General features: G+C 39.9%; 1 protein-coding gene across 1 annotated transcript in view; it reads right to left on the bottom strand.

Moving 5' to 3' along the window:
• Positions 1-21,854, bottom strand: part of mipol1 (mirror-image polydactyly 1) — a 411,230-nt gene that overhangs the window by 11,162 nt on the left and 378,214 nt on the right. The window contains exon 9 of the mRNA XM_060828394.1: positions 16,934-17,164. Coding sequence (XP_060684377.1) covers positions 16,934-17,164 — 231 coding nt within the window. The remainder of the gene's footprint in view (positions 1-16,933; positions 17,165-21,854) is intronic.

Here is a 21,854-nt window from a genome sequence, read left to right on the forward strand (position 1 = left end):
TTCCTGGACTAGGGGGGGATAGCACAGTGTCGAAGTAGGTAGGGATGAGTTCAGTGGGGCAGGAGCATGCTGAGACAATGGGTCAGCCAGGGTGATCAGGCGTGTGGATCTTGGGAAGGAGGTAGAACCGGGCAGTGCGGGGTTCCCGTACTATGAGTTTGGAAGCTGTGGGTGGGAGATCTCCTGAGATGATGAGGTTCTGTATGGTCTGGGAGATGATGGTTTGGTGCTGGGGGGGGTGGGGTCATGGTCGAGGGGGCAGTAGGAAGAGGTGTCCTCGAGTTGGCGTTTGGCTTCAGCGGTGTAGAGGTCAGTGCGTCAGACTGCCACTGCGCCCCCTTTATCCGCTGGCTTAATGGTGAGGTTGGGATTGGAGTAGAGGGATTGGAGGGCTATGCGTTGTGAGGGTGAGAGGTTAGAGTGGGGAAGGGGGGGTAGGCCACTGTTGGAATATTGCTTATAATTCTGGTCTCTTTTCAATCGGAAAGATGTTGTGAAACTTGAAAGGATTCAGAAAAGATTTACAAGTATGTTTCCAGGATTGGAGGATTTGAGCTATAGGGAGAGGTTGAATAGGCTAGGCTGTTTTCCCTTGAGCGTCGGAGGCTGAGGGTTGACCTTAATAGAGGTTTATAAAATCATGAGGGGCATGGATAGGATAAAGAGACAAAGTACTCTCCTTGGTGTGGTGGAGTCCAGAACTAGAGGCATAGGTTTAGGGTGTGAGGGAAAAGATATAAAAGAGACCTAAGGGATAACTTTTTCACACAGAGGGTGGTGCGTGTATGGAATGAGCTGCCAGAGGAAGTCGTGGAGGTTGGTACAATTGCAACATTTAAAAGGCATCTGGGTGGCAATATGAATAGGAAGGGTTTGGAGGGAAATGGGGGGGCATGTGGGACAAGATTGAATTGGGATATCTGGTCGGCATGGACGAGTTGGAATGAAGGGCCTGTTTCCATGCTATATATCTCTATGACTCTATGACTCACCAGTCATCCTTGCAAGGCATACAGTCCTTGAAATAAAACAAGAACCTGAAAGTTATCAAGAACAAAATCATCATGGAAACCTCAAGGATATCTGGGGCTGATTTCAATGATGTGTTCACAGTGATCACAGATGAGTTGGACATTGAAAGAAGTGAACCTTTTCACATAAATGAAGATGTTTGCATTATGATATAGCACACTCAATGAAGTATGCACAGTCTGTAGTGTTCTGCACCTGGAATGCTCAGGAGATGACAAGGTTGTGTGGCTGTGAGCTGGAACATCATCTGATGAGGGCACTGCACTTTGCTCATCTGGAAGTCATTCCATTAAAGACAAAAAACTGAGAGTTTCCTGCACTCATCCAGCTTCCTGAGGGGACTTCCTGTTGGAAACTCTGCATTGCAACTGTTCTACATTCATTGGAACTGACTGCAGATTCTGGGCTTCCACATACATGCATTCTTATTAATTTATGTGGCCCTTCATTGTTCTATAGTTACAAAGGTGTTGTGGTTCTATTCGCCGAGCTGGGAGTTTTTGTTGCAAACGTTTCGTCCCCTTTCTAGGTGACATCCTCAGTGCTTGGGAGCCTCCTGTGAAGCGCTTCTGTGCTGATTCCTCCGGCATTTATAGTGGTGTGTCTCTAAATGCCGGAGGAATCAGCACAGAAGCGCTTCACAGGAGGCTCCCAAGCACTGAGGATGCCACCTAGAAAGGGGACAAAACGTTTGCAACAAAAACTCCCAGCTCGGCGAACAGAACCACAACAACGAGCACCCGAGCTACAAATCTTCTCACAAACTTTGAAGTTACAAAGGTGATAATAGTTGTTGGACTTGGATTCATTGGTGATGGTTCCAGTGAGCTTATGTGGACAACATCAGGAAAAAAATAGGTCCTCAGTAAAATGATCAGTCAACAGTTGCAGCTTATGTAAGTGACAAGTTGATATAGTCCTCCGTACATTGGGATAAGGATGACAACAGAGTATCTCTACATGGACCTTTAACATAATAGACTATACTCAGATGCATTTTGCATAAGCCCTGTCGAAAAGATACAGTAAGAGATTGTAAGTATGGTCAGATCAATTCTTTTCTCCACAGATTTTCCCTCACCAGCACTAACCACATAATTTAAGAATAGCACCATTGCATAATATTTGTGTTTTGAGATACTTACGGTTCAATGTGTGAGGAAAGCAGACCTCGGCTATTGTGCAGCTATGAGATCTTGGAATGAATTTGTGAATTGTGGACCACAGATGACACTTTATGGTCATTTGTAATTACATCTGCTTTGCTGAGGTGAGTAGGATTAATTTGTGGTGATCAATGTCACGGTCAAGATTGCTTGTCCTTAGAATGTGTCATCAAAATACTTGATCACTGCTTGAGGTACACATGCAGAACTTTGTGATTAAAGATGCCTTTAACCTGTACCGTACAAGTACCTGATTAATGCCTCTTTAGAGGCCTCAAATTTCTCACAAGTAGAGTCCACTACCTTAGATGAAAAGAAATTACTCTTTCAATTCTTGGTGTGTTGGTAGCCATTTTTAATTTTTATTGACTATTCGTAATTTGAACGTGGATGAATGCAACATAGTTAGCCCTCCTGAGAATAAGATGCAGCCTCAGCATTATAATCTAGGGGACTGCCCTCGCTGCCTCTCTGCCTTGTTGTCCCTGTGAACTCCATCAGGTTTGAGCCTCCACATGGTCCCAATCAATTCTTTTATTTAACCCTTCATCTCCCAAGCCCCAGGACTACAGTTTAGTTATATCAAACATCATTATATACTGCAATTGAAGCAGGCCACTGTCGATGACACCCCTCCCTCTTTTGCTCTCTTGACTCCCACCTTTACATGTAGTGTTACCCCCTTAGTTATTGCCCCACTGTAGCCCACATACTACATTCAAAAGATATAGGACAGATGTTAGAGGTAGTTTCTTTACTCAGAGAGTAGTAGGGGCATGGAACACACTGCCTGCAACAGTGGTAGACTTGCCAAACTTAAGGCCATTCAAATGGTCATTGGATAAACATATGGATGAAAATGAAATAGTGTAGGATAGATGGGCTTCAGATTGATTCCACAGGTTGGCACAACATTGAGGGTTGAAGGGTCTGTACTCCGTTGTAATATTCCAGAACAAAGAACGAAGAAAATTTACAGCCCAAGCCCTCCAAGCCTGAGTCGATCCAAATATACTGTCTAAACCTGTCGGTCAATTCCTAAGCATCTGTATCCCTCTACTCCCCACCTACTCATACATCTGTCCAGACACATCTTAAATGAATCTACCATGCCTGCCTCTACCACCTCTGCTGGCAACGCATTCCAAATGCCCACCACCCTCTGTGTGAAATACTTGCGTGTGTATCCCACTTAAACTTTCCACCTCTCATCTTGAAAGTGTGACCTCTTGTTATTGAATCCTTCACCCTGGGAAAAGCTTGTCACTATCCACCCTGTCTATACTTTTCATGATTTTGTAAACCTCAATCAGATCCACCCTCAATCTCCTTTTTTCTAATGAAAATAAACCCAACCTACTCAACCTCTCTTCATAGCTAGCATCTTCCATACCAGGCAACATTCTCGTAAACCTTCTCTGCACCCTCTCCAAAGCGTCCACATCCTTTTGGTAATGTGGCGACCAGAACTGTACACAGTATTCTAAATGTGGCCAAACCAATGTCTTGTACAATTTTAACATGACTTGCCAGCTCTTATATTCAATACCCCACCCAATGAAAGCAAGTGTATTATATGCCTTCTTGACCACTCTATCCACCTGTGCAGCAACCTTCAGGGTACAATGGACCTGCACTCCCAGATCTCTCTGCCCATCAACTTTTCCCAAGGTTCTTCCGTTCATTGTATAATTCACTCTAGAATTAGTCTTGCCTAAATGCATCACCTCACATTTGTCTGGATTCAAATCCATCTGCCACTTTTCGGCCCAACTCTCCAGCCTATCTATATCGTCCTGTATTCTCTGATAGTCCCTTATGCTTTCTGCTACTCCACCAATCTTTGTGTCATCTGCAAACTTGCTGATCATGCCAACAGTGCCCTCTTCCTGTTCATTTATGTATATTACAAACAACAGTGGCCCCAACACTGACCCCTGTGGAACACCACTGGTCACCATTCTCCATTTTGAAAAACTCGCTTCAACTACTACTCTCTGTTTCCTGTTGCTCAACCAGTTCTTTATCCACCTTGCTAGAAGGTCCTGCACACCATGTGACTTCACTTTCTCCTTACTAAAGTCAGTGTATATGACATTAACAGCCCTTCCTTCATCTATCAACTTGGTCACTTCCTCAAAGAACTCTGTTAAGTTGGTAAGGCACGATCTCCCTGCACAAAACCATGTTGCCTATCACTGATAAGTCCATTCTTTTCTAAATATAAATAGATCCTATCCCTCAGTACTCTCTCCAGCAACTTTCCCACTAACGACGTCAGGCTCACTGGTCTGTAGTTACCCGGTATATTCTACTACCCTTCTTGTAAAAGGGGGACAACTTGAGCAACCTTCCAGTCCTCCAGCACCTCACCTGTATTTAAGGATGCCACAAAGACATATGTCAGAATCCCAGCTAATTCTTCTCTCGCCTCCCTCAGCAACTTGGGATAGATCCCATCCGGTCCTGGGGATTTGTCCACTTTAATAACTTCTAGCCTACCCAACACATCTTCCCTAATTACATCAACGTGATCCAAACTAATCAAACGTCTATCTCTAATCTCAAGATTCATCATGTTCCTCTCCTCAGTGAACACTGATGCAAAATAATCATTCAGAATCTCCCCCCATTCTCTCAGGTTCGATACACAGCCTTCCTTCATTATCCTTTAGTGGACTAACCCTTTCTCTAGTTACCCGCTTGCTTCTAATAAAATAATAAAATGCTTTGGGATTCATGGCCCCTTTTAGCCCACTTGATTCCTCGTTTAAGACTTGTCCTACTCTTCCGATATTCCTCCAGGGCCCGCTCTGTTCTTAGCTGCCTAGTCCTTATGTACGCTTCCGTTTTCCTCTTGGCTAGTCGTACAATTTCTCCTGTCACTCACGGTTCACGAATCTTGCCCTTCCTATCCTTTGCCTTCAACGGGACATGTCTATCCTGCACTATCTTTAACCTATCTTTGAAAGCCTCCCACATCTCAAATGTGGACTTCCCTTCAAATAGCTGTGTCCAATCCACATTTCCGAGCTCCTGCCTAATTTTGATGTAATTGGCCTTTGCCCAGTTTACAACTCTTCCCTGAGGACCACTCTCTTCTTTATCTACGAGCATTCAAAAATTTAAAGAACTGTGGTCACTGTTCCCAAAGAAATCCCCCACCTCAACTTTTATCACCTGTCCAGGCTCATTCACCAGTACCAGGTCCACTATGGCCCCTTCCCTCGTTGGACTATCGACATACTGCTCTAGAAAACTCTCCTGGATGCTTCTTACAAATTCTACCCCATCCAGACCTCTGACACTAAGTGTATCCCAGTCAATTTGGGAAAATTAAAATTTCCCATCACCACTACTCTACTGCCTCTACATCTTTCCATAATCTGTTTATCTATTTGTTCTTCTACCTCATGCTCACTGTTGGGAGGCCTGTAATACAGCCCCAACAATGTAACTGCACCTATTTATTTCTCAGCTCCACCCATAATGCCTCACTACCCAAGACCTCCATAGTGTCCTCCTTTAGCACAGCCGTGATATCTTCCCTGACCAGCAATGCAACTCCACCCCCTCTTTTACTTCCCACCCTGTCCTGTCTGAAGCGTCTATATCCTATAACATTTAGTTGCCAATCATCATGCCCTTCCTTCAACCAAGTCTCTGTGATTGCAATAACATCATACTCCCAGGCACCAATCCAAGCCCTAAGTTCACCTACCTTACACACTATACTCCTTGCATTAAAGTAGATGCATTTCAGGCCACCAGTTCTTTTGCACTCATCTGCTCTCTGCCTACTCTTTCCTTTATTAATGCTATCTTCATAATTCTTACAGTCTCCAGTGTCCACCTCACTGCCTACTTGTTTTCTCTTCTGGTTCCCAGACCCCTGCCACATTAGTTTAAAACCTCCCCAACAGCAATAGCAAAAACTCCCCCAAGGACATTGGTTCCGGTCTGGTTCAGATGTAGACTATCCATTTTGTTGTAGTTCCATATTTCTATGTTCTAAAATTCACACAATTATCCCAACTCCCTCTTCCCATTAGTAACACCCTCTTATCCTCCCTTGACTCTCAAGACTGTGTTTGGCCCATTCCCTGAATGTCTTGGAACGATCTTATTGATGATCGCGACGTTTTTTTTTGCAGCCTTAAAACTGATTTAAAGCTAATCTCTGCACTGACTGGACTAGTTAGACTCCACCTGAAGGAGTGAGTGCAGCCCACATATTGGACTGAATAAGGTAGAAGCTTTGACCCTGATTGCTCAACTACTATGTCCAAGCTCCTGAACTGAGATCTAACTCTGTCCTGCTTATACCCAGCTGAACTTCTGTTGACTAGATTAAGAATTATTGCCCTTTTTATTTGAGCCATCGCCATCAGGTTGAAGCACATTCAGTGTTTACTGCATTAGCTATTGGCAGATGCTGTAGATATTGCATTTATGTAGCATGCCATTATGTAGCATGACAAGGTTTTTATTACAAAAAATAACTGCAAATGCTGGAAATCTGAAACAAAAACAGAAATTGCTAGAGAAATTCAGCAGGTCTGGCAGGGTCTGTTGAGAGAAAGTGGAGTTTTGAGTCCAGTGACCCACAGAGAGAGAACAAGTGGATAGGTGGAGACAGAGCCCAGAGAGAAAAAAAGACAGTTAGGCAGGCAACGGGATAGATAATGACAAGCCAGAGAGAAAGAAAAGCTGCTAAGGGGGACCATAAGTAGATGAAAATTGGTTGGCTGTGCTGAAAGCAGCCCAGCATTTAAATGGTCACTGGATAGGCATATGGATGAGGACGGAATAGTGTAGGTTAGATGGGCTTCAGATTGTTTCACAGGTTGGCACAACATTGAGGACCGAAGGGCCTGTACTGTGCTGTAATGTTCCATGTCCTATGTCATGACTGGGTCTGAGGTGTGGGGGATGGATAAAGGACATAGATGAAGGTATTCAGGTTTTTAAAATTATTGAACTCGATATTGAGTCCTGAAAGCTACAGGGTACCAAGCAGAAAGTGAGATATGCTGAACATCACTGGAACACTGCAAGAAGCTTGAGATGGAAACATGATGAGGTGTTGAAGTGGCAGGCAATTCAAAACTCCAAAGTCTAGATGAGAGTGGTGCTCGAAAAGCACAGCAGATCAGGTAGCATCTGAGGAGCAGGATGAATGCCTCATCTTCCGCCTCAGAACATTTCAACCCCAGCGCATCAATGTGGACTTCATCAGTTTCCTCATTTCCTCTTCCCCAACCTTACCCTAGTTCCAACCTGTCAACTCAGCACCATCCTCATGACCTGTTCTACCTTCCTTCCCACCTATCCGCTCCACCCTCCTCTCCGACCTATTACCTTCAACCCCACCTCCAACCACCTATTGTACTCTTGACTACCTTCTCCCCAGCCCTATCCCCCTCCCATTTATCTCTCCATCCCAGAGGCTCCCTGCCTCATTCCTGATGAAGGGCTTTTGCCCGAAACGTCGATATTCCTACTCCTCAGATGCTGCCTGACTGGCTGTGCTTTTCCAACATCACTCTAATCTAGACACTGATCTCCAGCATCTGCAGTCCTCACTTTTGATTAATAAAAAACTTCATTATGATTTTTTTGGGCAGATGTATGGGTTGTGCAAAGCAGTCACCCATCTGCATTCTATCTCCCCCATATAGACAGCCCATATTGTGTCTGCATTGAACGCAAAAGCAGTGATGCTGTGATCATCCAAAAGTGCAATGTGAGTGAGCACTAGGACCCCAAGCTAAGCTCCCAAGATAAAACTTGATTTGATGTATGAGATGGATGTGTGTCCCTGTTCACAAAGTGATGTGGCAGCTGCATTGCAGCGTGAGATGTCAGTGAGCTCCAAAGTGCCATACTGAAATGGTGAACTGTATTATAAGTGAGTCTGAGATGTGCTATGATGTGTTAAGTATTGTGCTTTGTCGATGCCAACCTCTGTGGATGGGGGTGTGTGCAGTCCCAGCCCATAGAATGTGTTTTCAGGTATTGGGGAACGCTCGCCAAGGCAATTGCCTGGAGAAGATGATAGTGAGCTGCAACCACCAGGTAGCCACTCTGACTTTTGTATCATGAATTGGAGCCATCCAGTTGCTCTCCACTGTCTGGGAAAATAGCAAATTGCATAAAGTGAGGAGATTAACTGTCAATGAGATAGTAATGCATGCTCACTACTGAGATTCTCATCTAGCTGTTGAAAGCTTATGTGGAAAATCAGACTTCTTTTTACTCTCACTTTACACTCATTTTTTTTCATTCTTGCCATATTTTCCCAAGTCTCTCACTATTGCTCATGTCAATCAAGAATTGGGAAAATTCTGCTCTACTTTATTTTCTACCCTATTTGATGTTGTGCTATTTGTCATTGTGTGCAGATTTTGATATAGCACAAGAGGATCATGCTAATTGGTTGATAAGTGGACTCTGATTAATGGGAGAATCACCATTGAGATTTTATGTGGCATAACATTGTGTCAAAGTGAGCAGTTTGCTATGGACTTAACGTTTTGGAGCAATACTGTACCAGTCAGTATTTAAATGTCAGGATTTGAAAAATAGATCCACCATCCTCTAACTCAAAAAGATACAATCATCCGTTTTAAATGAAGGCACTTTTACTTTGATAGCATGTCTCCAGGAAACCAGAACTTAAGTAGAGACCTGTAATCGCTGAGTTTCAGTCTCCAATTTTTCATGTTACCAACTGGACGAACAGAATAAAGAAATATTCATTTTCCATACCTCATACCTTTGCTTTCTAGGCTCTTGAAAAGATGGGCTTGTGTGTCATTAGTTGTGTGGATTTAATCATTTTATTAGATTGTATATTGCAGCTGAAATACCAGTCGGTCACTGATGCCACTCTAACATGATACAAGTATCTTTAGTGAAACCAGTGGATTGCAAGTATATGCTATTAATTTGTTGATTAGATTTGAATGGATTCTAAAATTACAAATACATTAAGATTGCCAGACCTCATGAAACGGCTGCGTATTAAGCTTTTAGAATCCAAGATTAAACAGAATGTCTTGGCACTGAGTTTGGAGTTAACTTGTAAATTAACTTGTCCTGGTGACAGGCCCATATGACCTAGTTGCCCGGAGGACAGGGGTTCAGGTCAAGCCCTATTGATAGTCAGGTGCAAGCTTTCATATGTGAACACAAAAGAGAAGGGAGCTTTTCTTGCTACTCTCAGGCCGATAGACTCTCAGGGACAGTCAGACCAAAAACAGGTAATGCTGTATCAGGCAAATGCAAAGATTTACTTTTAGGTTAATCATCAAACAGTGCTGCTAAGATGGAATCCCTATTGAAAGGCACAGAGCTTGTTGTGGTTAGTTGAAGACCAAAAATCACTAATTGGTGGCTTGCTGCTGAAAGTTAATTAAGTGAGGAGGAATTTGTTTAAAATGATACTGGAAGATTCACCATGCAAGGAAGAGGATTTTGAAATGCTGATCAGCATTTGGGACAGGCGTAAAATTCAAGCCAGCATATTTGCTGAGAATATGCTGTGAAGTATAAACTTGGACTGAAAACTTTGGTTGTGTTAAGGAGTTATTGGCCAGTAGATTTGAAATTATACACCAAATTCGTTCATTATCATCAACTATGTCGAATGATTGGTTGTAGAACACTTGGGTATTGCTGAAATAAAATACATTCTATTGAAGTTTTTCATCCTGCACTGTTCAGGATAATTCAGAAGGGTATCAATTCAAAGAAAAACCAAAATTGATACTGCACAAGAGGATCATGCTAATTGGTTGATAAGTGAACTCTGATTAATGGGAGAATCACCATTGAGAATGCACCAATTAATGATGATTGCCAGTTAACTCCCAGGCTTGTTGAATTTTAAACCAGGCATGTTCTATAACTGGGCAACATTTTCTGGATAAATAAGTGCATGAAGAATTGTACTGGTAAGCCAAATTAGCATTTTCACTTGGGCTTGTATTGTGGCATACTTGCACATCCTGGAAGTTACAGTTATTAATGCGCAGGGACTTGTTCTCATCAGACAGAAGTAAAAGTACATGCACTGCACCAGTTTCAACTTAGCAAAACAAGTGGCAGCCATTTTTGTTTCATTTCTCAGGACAACTCTGTCTGATTTAAAATTTAAACAGTGCTCATTGGCAGTTAACTGTCAGTCATCTTTAATGGGTGCATTTTCCTTGGCAAATGTCTCTAACAATCAAAATTTGCTTGTCCAGAAGTTAGCACTCTTCTGTTATGCAGTAGAAATGTTGGTTTTGGTTTTCTCTTTAGACTGGCATTCTTGAACATTGTTCTGATGAATGCAAAATAAAAAGCTTTGGCAAAAAGTCTCCTTTCAGCAATATTTCATAAGAGAAAAACATGAATTCATACAGTACCTTTGATGGACTGAGCAGAACTCCCTGTTTTCCTTTAAACAAGACCTCAGAATCTTTTGTATGCATCAGGATAGATGTCTCAGATTAGTGTTTGAGTTAAAAGATGGCACCTTTTGACAATGGAGAACTTCTCCCAATGAAATGATCAGACATAATTAGATTGGAGTGATGCTTGAACCTATGATCTATTGGCTTAGAGGCAGTAGTCCAGATGAGAAGCATGGGATGTGACAATAGAGGCAGTGTTATGGGCCAGACAAAGCCCCCTCAAAATATGTCAAGGAGATAGCCTAGATCCTAACATTGTATTTATTTAAAGGCAAGTGTAAGGCGCTGTGTTCCAGATATGATTCAATTGTTCCACTATTAGGCTTTAAGCAAAACACACTTAATTCTTACAACAGTTAAAATACAAACAAAAAAAAAGAATTGGCATAACTTCAACTCTATTGAAATACTCAATAAAGTATTTTAAAGGCACAACGTACCTTGGGATGATAAAAGAGTATAATTAGTTACAGATCATCATTCAAATCAATGTCTAAACATTTGCATTGGAAGTATTCTCCAAAAACTAAAATGCTGATGAGAGCCAATTGAGCCACAAATTAGAAGTTTAAAAATCCATGTCCAGGAGAAAGGAACAATAAAAGAAACAATCTTGCAGCTGAAAGAGAAACTCAAGCTTTTTTGATGATCAATACACTGAGGCATTTGAGAAGTTGATAGGATTGGGGTTTTCTCCAGGATGAGATCGTGCACTTGTTGGATTGGTAGTGTGTTGGGAGATGTGGACGCAAAGAAGATGAATAAATAATTAGAGGCGGCATTATTAATGCTCAATGTTTAAAAAAAAGAACAAAATATATTTATTTTGTATTAGCTGCTTTCAACCCTAATGCTAGTCTTAAATTCAAGCTTTGGGGGAAAGAAAGAGAAAATCAAACAATTTTACCGAATAAAAATTTTGTGCTTCTCTCTGGCTGTGGCCATTTTGTAATGATCCTGTTGCCAAGATACTTATTCCCATAATTGAAGTAAACTCTGAAGCAAAACTGAGCAGTTTTGTAAAATCTTTAAACAGAATACTATTATTTTTCCTTAAAAATCTGTAGAAACCTCTCTGTCTATGTCCATCCACCCTTCCTACAAATTCAACCAGCAAAGTGATCAACCAACTATGTTTGTCAGAAGTCTGTTTACTCTGTACTAAGAACCCTTAGATGACCCTTTACAGATTCAATGAGCTGCGCTTGGAGAGAATTGTGGAGGGTATGTTTAATCAACAACAACAACACTGCTATGCTGAAAATAAGCTTATTTTTCTGCAATTTATTCTTTGCTGACAAAATTTAAATAAATATATTTACACAGACATACGTGCACATACACAAACAAGGAATAAAGAAGTACATATGTATGACATTGAAGCATAGGACTCTACTGTTGCAAAACTCTCTAGATACCCTTGAAAGATTACAGCACGAGTCTTCCTAATTCTAAGCTGCAAATGTGATTATGAACAGGAATTTTCAGACTTTATGCCACTTATGCCAATAGCACTCATGTATTACCTAATAGACTGTGGATAATCAATATCAAGAACTGATACCAAATCCTTCTGTCAGTTTCCTAATACATTTAAAATACTTGTTACACATTCCTTATGTAGTTGAACAACAGCAAACAGTGGAACTTATTTGTAGTATTTATGCATGATTATTATTTTCTTGGTGAACAGATTGACTTTATTGAGATTGGCATTAAATCACATACAACATTTGCAAATCTTCAGAACAATTTATTGTTGGACTATACTATTTTGTATTGAAAATTATTCAGGAATGTTCCTTCAAAATGTTAGTAGACAACCTTGTTTAGCTTATGTTACAACCTGGATCTTCTGACATTATATTGATATTTAAGGCATTTGGGTTCTAAGAATCAGGAGAAAACTGCTAACTAGATGGTAATGGCACAAGTACATTTCTGCTGTTGTCAAGTTAACAACTCCTAAACAGTGGTTTCTTTAAAACTTGAGAAAGCTGCTCTTTGGATGCTGCCTGAACTGCTGTTCTCTTTCAGTACCACTAATCCAGAATACAGTTGGCAGGCTGACTATGAGCATAAGCAAACTATTTTGACCTTAACAGGAAGTCATAATTATATCAAATTAAAAAAGTAAGTCGAGTTAAATGAGATAAAGTACTTGAAACATGAAAAGAATATTTCCCAGAAGTTTTGCTACGGGAGTGGGGGTGGGGGTAATACTAATTTGCCATTCAACTTTTATGGCATAAACAACATTCCATAGGATTCTGACCTCATGGTCGGCTACTTAATAAATTAAGGGGGCATGGAATTAACAAATTGAATTTCCATGCAGTATGGATCAGAAATTTCTTGGGAATTCTAGCCTCTTAAACATTCCCGACTATAACTGCTTCATACTGCCACTTGTGCTGTCAGTTGCCTAGGTCTCAAATTCTATCCTTAAACATCAGACTACCTAACTACATTTCTTTCCTTAAGACACTCGTTAAAATCTCTCTGTAACCAAACTTAGGTAACCTATTAACACTTTATGGGGCTGGGTGTCATATTTAGCTTTAACATACTTCTGTGAAGTCCCTTGGGCTATTTTATTGTTTTAAAGGCATAGCTTTACTTGGGATGATAAAAGAGTATAATTAGTTACAGATTATCGTTCAAATCAATGTCTAAAGATTTGCATTGGACATATTCTCCAAAAGCAAAATGCTGAAGAGAGCCAACTGAGCCACAAATTAGCAGTTTAAAAACCCAAGCCCTAGTTTATGATTTGAGAACATAACTAAGGCCAACAGTTTACTATCGTATTAAGTGAGTATTGTATGTTAAAGATATTACTTTACAAGTAAGATGTTAAATTAAGATATTGTCTGGTCAAGTCAACTTAAACTTTTGTTTCTTATATTTATATTTACTGAAATTTCTATTTGCTTTGAAGGAGAGGGAACTGTCAGAAACGGTCCAAGTGAATTTGAGATCACATGGAAGGTATGGGTTGAAGTAGATGAACTGTTTGAGCTCATTGTGGGAGCATGATGCCATGCTGATACAATCATCAACATAGAGGAGGAAAAGGTGGATGAATAGTGCTAGTGGACTGCAGAAGAGGGACTGTTCCATGTACCCTATGAAGAGGCAGGTAGAGCTTGAGCCCATGTGGGTACCTATGACCAACCCTCTGGTTTGTAGGAAATAGGAGGATTGAAAGGAAAAGTTGTCAGGGTGGGGCCCAGTTCTGCCAGGTGGATGAGAGTGTCAGTGGAGGAGGAGTGGTTGGGTCTGCAGGAGAGGAAGAGATAGAGATGGGGCATACAGATGCAGAGAGATTAGATGTCCATAGTGAAGATGAGGTTTTGGGGGCTGAATAACTGAAAGTCATGGAGAAGGTGGATGGCATGGATGGTGTCTTGAATATAGGTTAGAGAGTTCCTGGACCAAAGGGGAGAGGATGAAGTTGAGATAAGAGGTGATGAGTTCATTCGGGCAGAAGCAGGCAGAGATGATTGGTCAATCGCCTTAACAAACCCGTCCAATCTGTTCTCTCTCATATATATCTAGCTTTTGCTTGAGTATATCTATATTATTTCCCTCAACTGCTCACTGTAGAGGAATTTCAATTTCTACACACATTTTGAGTTAAGAAATGTTGCTCGTGAATTTCGTATTACATTTATTGTTGACTACCTTGTATTTACGACCCCTAGTTATGGTTTCAACCACAAGTCGAAAAATATATAACATGTTAAATCATTTTATCATGAAAAGATATCTGTCATGTTCATCCACCATTTTTTATTTGAGAAAGAAAACTCCTAATCTTTTCAATCTTTTTAAAATCTGTCAGTTTTGGTATCATGTAATTGTGCTCCAATACTGGTTCAGTCATAACTGGAATACTGTTTACAATTCTGGGCATTGTAATTTAGTAGAATGTAAAGGATGCTAAAAAGGTTTCTGTGAACTACACCAGGAGGAGAGATATCAATTATATGAATAGGTTGAAGAAGCTAGGATTGTTCTCATTCAAGAAGATTGACAGGAAACTTGAAAGAGATGTTTTAAATTATGAGGAGTCTAGACAGAGAAGACAGGAAGAAATTGTTTAAGTGGTCATGGTACCAAAGTGCTAAGCCTCATCATCACAAAATATCCACTCTTACTTCTGTTGTGACTGCTCTCCTTGCAGAGCTGAATATTGAGCAAATGGTAAACTCCTAATTAAGAATGAAATGGATCTAAATTAGGAGCATAAATCATGTGCATGTCAGCTAGTACACCCTGTATAGGAAAGTTGACACTGTCATGTCAACCCAGTAAAACATACCAGGTCAAAAAGGGTGAAGATTGTTTAACCAATGCTCTTTGGAAGGTTATCCTGGATGATCCTCACAACCATTTGATTATTATATATGAAAGTGGTCATACTCACAGCAACAGATAAAGCTGACTTGGTGATTTTGGATTCTGGTCTTTACATATTAGAGCTCTTCAACTATATCTTTTGTCAAATCCAGTCCTCTGATCCAGAAGTCTTCACTGAGATCTTTACAGGATCTGTGCGACCTGTGATTTCCTTACAGGTGTACAATATATTGTATACACCTCCTCTATATGTGCTACTCCACACTCCATTCATTCATTTTCATTGCTTCTCCGCCCCATTTTAAAATTGAAAACAGAATGTTGATTGGGGAACTCAAAAAACAGGAAACCACTTGTTACCATGACAACTTAAACAGTTTCGTCCTGTCTTCTCTGTCTGGACCCCTAATGATGTAAAACATCTCTTTTAAGTTTCCTGTCACTTAATGTGACTAGGAACAAAAATAGCTGTGTGTCCCTTAGTACCTTGTGATGAACCAGCTCAACCCACGCATAAGGCAAAAGAAGAGCTACTTTAAAGTTCTTTTTGAACCAAAGTTTCTTCAGGTTGTAGGCTGCAAACAGATACAACTCTTTGTAAGTCATTAACAACCCTTGTTGCAATGGGGAATCAAATCGTCAGCACTCCAAGTGTTGTTCCTCAACTCTCACAATTACTATAACTATCTCCTAGCAGTATCATTGTGTATACTTTGAGTATTGGAATTATTATGGAATTATAGTGCTGTTATTAAGAGCAGAAATAAGGTTACTCCCAGAATTAACTCTCAAAATAACCCCTAAAGTTCCCAGAAACTACAAACCTGTTCTAGAGTTCCATGCAATTAGCATAGAGGTAATTTTGTCCCCCACAAATTTATAAAATATTTATTCTGAGAGTGATTGTTAAACCTACAATATAATAGAAGTACAAATTTCTCTGATTAATTTTATACTATTTTTTGAACATTGCAAAAGTGACAATGAACATTTCCAGACCTTTTTTTAAACCAAGGACAAATAAAATTTAAATTGCCAAGACAAAATATGGATAGAGGAATGAATTATGTGTTGCAATTAGTGACATATGAAATTTTGTTAGAAATATGTCAGAGTGCTTTACATATGTTGAATAAATTTGAAGTTGGTTAACCAATATAACACATCAAGATCTATAAACATCAGTGAGGTGAATACTGATTAAATTGGTTCTGAGGCATGTATTGACTTGAATGTTGATGAGTAACCTGTAAAGTCTACTTACTTTTTAAGTAACAGAATTTCTAAATCTACATAAACTACAAGGGTTTGTAGTTAGGATAACAATCAATCATCAGGTCTAGGTGATAACATAGAAAAAAGTATTTCCATTGTTTTGTCTATTCACTTTCTCAACATTTTTTTAAAATAAAGGAAATTTAAATTATTGTTATGTAATAACAATATGAAAAGTAAATAAAAATGAATCTGCTTTAAAAGCATTGGATATATAAATTATGAAGAAATTAAAGGTTCTTTTCCTTCGTGTATAACTGAACAGAAAGCTTGTCAGGTTAAAAAAATGAAAGACAAACGTGTCCTGAAGTACTTTGCATTCACTGAATCCCTGATAATGCAGCAATCTCTCAGCAGTATACTATAGTATGAGTTTAGATTATTTTCTCAAATCCAAGTAGAGTCTAAATGTAAACCTTCCAAGCTAAAGACAAGAATGCTGTCAACTCAGCAAGCTTTATACTGGAAGCATTATATTAGTATCAATAGATCCTTCAGAAAATGTGTGATAAATAAAATCTAGAATTTCTGAAGTTTTAAAACTCATTTTGAATGTAATAAACAGTAAACTGTAAGAATTAACGATGAAACCATATCTTCATTTATTTGAAGATTTTCAAAATACATACTTACTTCTGAACTTTTTCACTCAGTTGGATTTTGGCTTCCAAGGCTTGCTGCAGTTTAATCTTCATGTTTGCTTGTTCTACCTCAGCCAGTTGTAACTGGTTTGCAAGATCTTCATTTTGGTGGTGCGTGGCTGACTTAATGTCCTTGGTAGCGCATAAAGCATCATCATAAGTGCTTAGCGCAATGTTGAACTGGTCAGTAACAGGGACCTCTTGAGATAATGACTTGTGTAAGCTGAAAGCACATAAATAAATAAGACAAGTTAACTCTTCATTTTTAAATTTGTGTATTTAAATTATTTATACAGTATATACTGTCTGTCCTCAGAGTGGTAACTGAACTAAGAATGTGCATAAGCTCCTTGTATTTTCTTTTAATTAGAGTATTTCAGTTTAAACAGAAACAGCAGCACAACATTATGCATCAAACAAGATACAATGTTACTTTATTACACAACAATTGTTGAAAGTTATGCAGTAAGAACTGATAAAGTTATTGGCTAAAATACAGATACAAAGATTTAAATTCCATGAGGATAATAGTTATCTATAAGGATGAAAGTGTGATCAGTTTCTATATTATTGCGAATTTCATTTGATTGAAGATTCTCTTTCTGAAGTAGAGTCATTGAAGCATGGAGTCAGATTCAGCAACTGTGACTGGTTCTGTCATTGAATAATAAGAGGTTTCTTTTGGATGTGGACTTAATAGGTGTTATGACCAGTTCTTATGCGAGGTTCTAGATGGGATGTCTCAAGCTGTTGGCTCCAGGATGAGGTGAGGTGAACTGGCTCCTTTGGCTGGCACTAATACAAACTCTCTTCAGATGGTCAGGACAAGGTTAATTTTAAAATTTCCCTTATGGACATCTTTCTCCCAAACCAACATTAACTTGTTTTCTTGAATTAACAAGAGGAAGTTTATTAATTATCAAATTAGAGTAGGCAATGGACTGTTAATCCTGAGACCCAGATAATGTTCTGGGGATCTGGGTTCGAATCCCACCATTGCAGATGGTGGAATTTGAATTCAATAAATATTTGGAATTAGGAGTCTAATGATGGCCATGAATCCATTGTCAATTGTTGGAAAAACCCATCTAGTTCACTAATATCCTTTCGGAAAGGAAATCTGCCATTCTTACCCAGACTTGTGGACACATGACTCCAGACCCACAGCAATGTGGTTGACTCTGAACAGTTCTCTCGGCAATTAGTGATGGGAGATTCTAGCCAAAGAATCCCTCATCATAGAGTCATAGAGATGTACAGCATGAAAACAGACCCTTCAGTCCAACTCGTTCATGCCGACCAGATATCCCAACCCAATCCAGTCCCACCTGCCAGCACCCAGCCCATATCCCTCCAAACCCTTCCTATTCATATACCCATCCAAATGCCTCTTAAATGTTGCAATTGTACCAGCCTCCACCCACATCCTCTGGCAGCTCATTCCATACATGTACCACCCTCTGTGTGAAAAAGTTGCCCCTTAGGTCTCTTTTATATCTTTCCCCTCTCACCCTAAACCTATGCCCTTTAGTTCTGGACTCCCAGATGCCAGGGAAAAGACTTTGCCTATTTACCTTATCCATGCTCCTCATAATTTTGATAAACCTCTATAAGGCCACCCCTCAGCCTCCGACACTCCAGGGAAAACAGCTCCAGTCTGTTCAGCCTCTCCCTGTAGCACAAATGCTCCAAACCTGGCAACATCCTTGTAAGTCTTTTCTGAACCCTTTCAAGTTTCATAGCATCTTTCCGATAGGAAGGAGACCAGAATTGCATGCAATATTCCAACAGTGGCCTAACCAAAGTCCTGTACAGCCGCAACATGACCTCCCAGCTTCTGTACTCAATACTCTGACCAATAAATAAAAGCATACCAAATGCCTTCTTCACTATCTTATCTACCTGCGACTCCACTTTGAAGGAGCTATGAACCTGCACTCCAAGGTCTCTGTTCAGCAACACTCCCTAGGACCTTACCCTTAAGTGTATAAGTCCTGCTAAGATTTGCTTTCCTAAATTGCAGCACATTGCATTTATCTGAATTAAACTCCATCTGCCACTTCTCAGCCCATTCGCCCATCTGGTCAAGATCCTGTTGTAATCTGACGTAACCCTCTTCGCTGTCCACTACCCCTCCAATTTTGGTGTCATCTGCAAACTTACTAATTGTACCTCTTATGCTCACATCCTAATCATTTATGCAAATGACAAAAAGTAGAGGACCCAGCACCGATCCTTGTGGCACTCCACTGGTCATAGGCCTCCAGTCTGAAAAACAACCCTCCACCACCACCCTCTCTCTTCTATCTTCCTGTGAATTAATTCTTAAAAAATGCAACAACTAATAATGCACACAAAAACAGATGAGAAATAAGAGAGTACAAAAATAAAAAAGATATCAGGATCAGTCTCTGAATTGATCATGAAGAAGGGACAGTTGAATGATATGGCCATTGCAGAGGACGTTACCAGTCGCGTTCATTTTTGTAGCTGAACAGTCAATTTCAAGATTCTTGGCTTTGTAAGTTGATTGAAACTGTTTTACTCTGATTCTTTTTGGCAGTGGCTGATTTAGAATGAGAGGAGTCTTCTTTATCTGGATTGCTGTAGTGCTGTTTTTAGACCCACATAGCACACTAGAACATCAGGTCATTAACACACACAGACCAGAGTTAAAGCTCACTTCTAACCCTGTACCTGTGAATTTTTGAAAGGTGGAAATCACAAATATGTCCCTCACCCACACTGTTTTTATAACTTTCAGGTTCACAGTCTGAGATGATTCCAAGAGATTACAAATTCAGCTTGTACTTTTCATCCTTTGAAGCTTCATTGACCCCATGGTAAGTATATCATTCTACCTCTATCTCTATGCAGACAGCCTCTGAATTTACATTTACAGTTGCAGTCATGACGAGATGGAGTAGATTAGATTAGATTACTTACAGTGTGGAAACAGGCCCTTCGGCCCAACAAGTCCACACCAACCCGCCGAAGCGAAACCCACCCATTCCCCTACATTTACCCCTTTTACCTAACACTACGGGCAATTTAGCATGGCCAATTCACCTGACCAGCACATCTTCGGACTGTGGGAGGAAACCGGAGCACCCGGAGGAAACCCACGCAGACACGGGGAAAATGTGCAAACTCCACACAGTCAGTCGCCTGAGTCGGGAATTGAACCCGGGTCTCTGGCGCTGTGAGGCAGCAGTGCTAACCACTGTGCCACCGTGCCGCCCACTAGTAGTTTCAGGGAGTAAGTAAAAGGCCTTTTCTCTTACTGCTTCTGCTGGCACTCATGGTGAAAACTGTCTGGGTTTCTTTATAGCAGACTTTTTAGCAAGTCTGGACACCTTGCTTGATAACTTCTGGTATCAGAAAGAAAATTTAATTCTCACATAGGCAAAACATTTAGCAAAACTTTAGCTTTAAAGACTTCTTAAAGCACTAATCAGATGAAGGTTGTTGTGGTATTTTGTATATTTTTTTTACTTTCTGGTTTCCTCATGTGACTCTATTGAAAGTACAGCTTATTTGAACTACTTTCAAAAGTCTTGTATCAGACACGACATAGAGTCCGAGTTGAACAGTTAAACTGTGAAGAGTCTGGATCTGTTGCCCATTTTCCAAACACGCTAAACAGACTATTATAAGAAAGCAAAACCTTAGAACATTATAGCATATAAACAGAGTTTTGCATAAATGTGTTAACTCTACCTGAGGATCTTTTCTCCTTGGTGAACAAAATGAATCAGAGCATGAGGAGTCCTTTGACTTCTCAAGCCTGCGCCTTTACATAAGATGATGATTGAGCTGAACAGATTCCACTTTACTGCCAGCCAGCTATAACCCTCAACTCCCTTGTCGAACAAACTTAAATGAATTCACTGACCAATCTTTAAATGTGCTCTGCAAGAGTGCTTTTAATCCGTGCTAAAGATTAAGGACCCTCTAAGGGACAAAATTCCTCTTTATCTCCATCTTCGATTGAAAACACATTATTTTTAAATAGACAATATCTGCCACCTTGCCCCCATCAACCATCTTTGACACTTTCTCAAAGTTTTAATGAGACAAAATCTTACCCACAGAAAGCCATGCTCCTTATCACTAATAAATTCAAACTTTTGCCAAATGTAAGTAAATCCTATCCCTAAGAATCTTCTCCAATAATTTTCCTACCACTGATGTAAGGCTTACCGGACTGTAATTTCAAGGAATAGCTCTGTTTCTCTTCTTAAACAAAGGAACAACATTGGCTATTCTCCAGTCCTCTGGGACCTCTTCTATAACTTAAGAGGACATTAAAATTTGTACAAGCCCCAGCAATTACCTCATCATCCTCCCTCAGCATTCTGGGATAGACTTTATCAGGTACTGGGGACTTGTCCACACTAATGCTTTTCAAAATAATGAACACCTCTTCCTTTTTTTAAATTGACATGCCCTAGAATATCAACATACCCTCTCGAGGTTCACCATCCACCATATCCTTCATCTTTGTGAATACTAATGCAGAGTATTCATTTCGGACTTCACCCAGTTAGGAATTCTGTCTCTGCACTTTGGTAATTGTTCTTATTTAAGACACTAGTTTCAGTCTCAACTTTTCCATTCTCAAAGTGAATATAAAATTAAATCATGCTACATTTGTTCATCTGGAATTTAGTAATTCAAGATTATTAATTAATTCTCTTATTGTACATTACAGCATCTAGACTATTCTAATCACTGGTTGATTGTAGTATGCATTGTTCTCAGAAGCTGTTGCATGTACTCTCTGTGAATTCATCCTCACTTTGGTTTGTCAATCTATATAAAGACTAAAACTGCTCACAATTCATGCACCTTTTCTTCAGCCTCCAATATTGCTCGATTTATATTCTATATCTATTATTAAGATCCTGTGA

The sequence above is a fragment of the Hemiscyllium ocellatum genome, chromosome 8 (assembly GCF_020745735.1).
Source record: "Hemiscyllium ocellatum isolate sHemOce1 chromosome 8, sHemOce1.pat.X.cur, whole genome shotgun sequence".
Classification (NCBI taxonomy): domain Eukaryota; kingdom Metazoa; phylum Chordata; class Chondrichthyes; order Orectolobiformes; family Hemiscylliidae; genus Hemiscyllium; species Hemiscyllium ocellatum.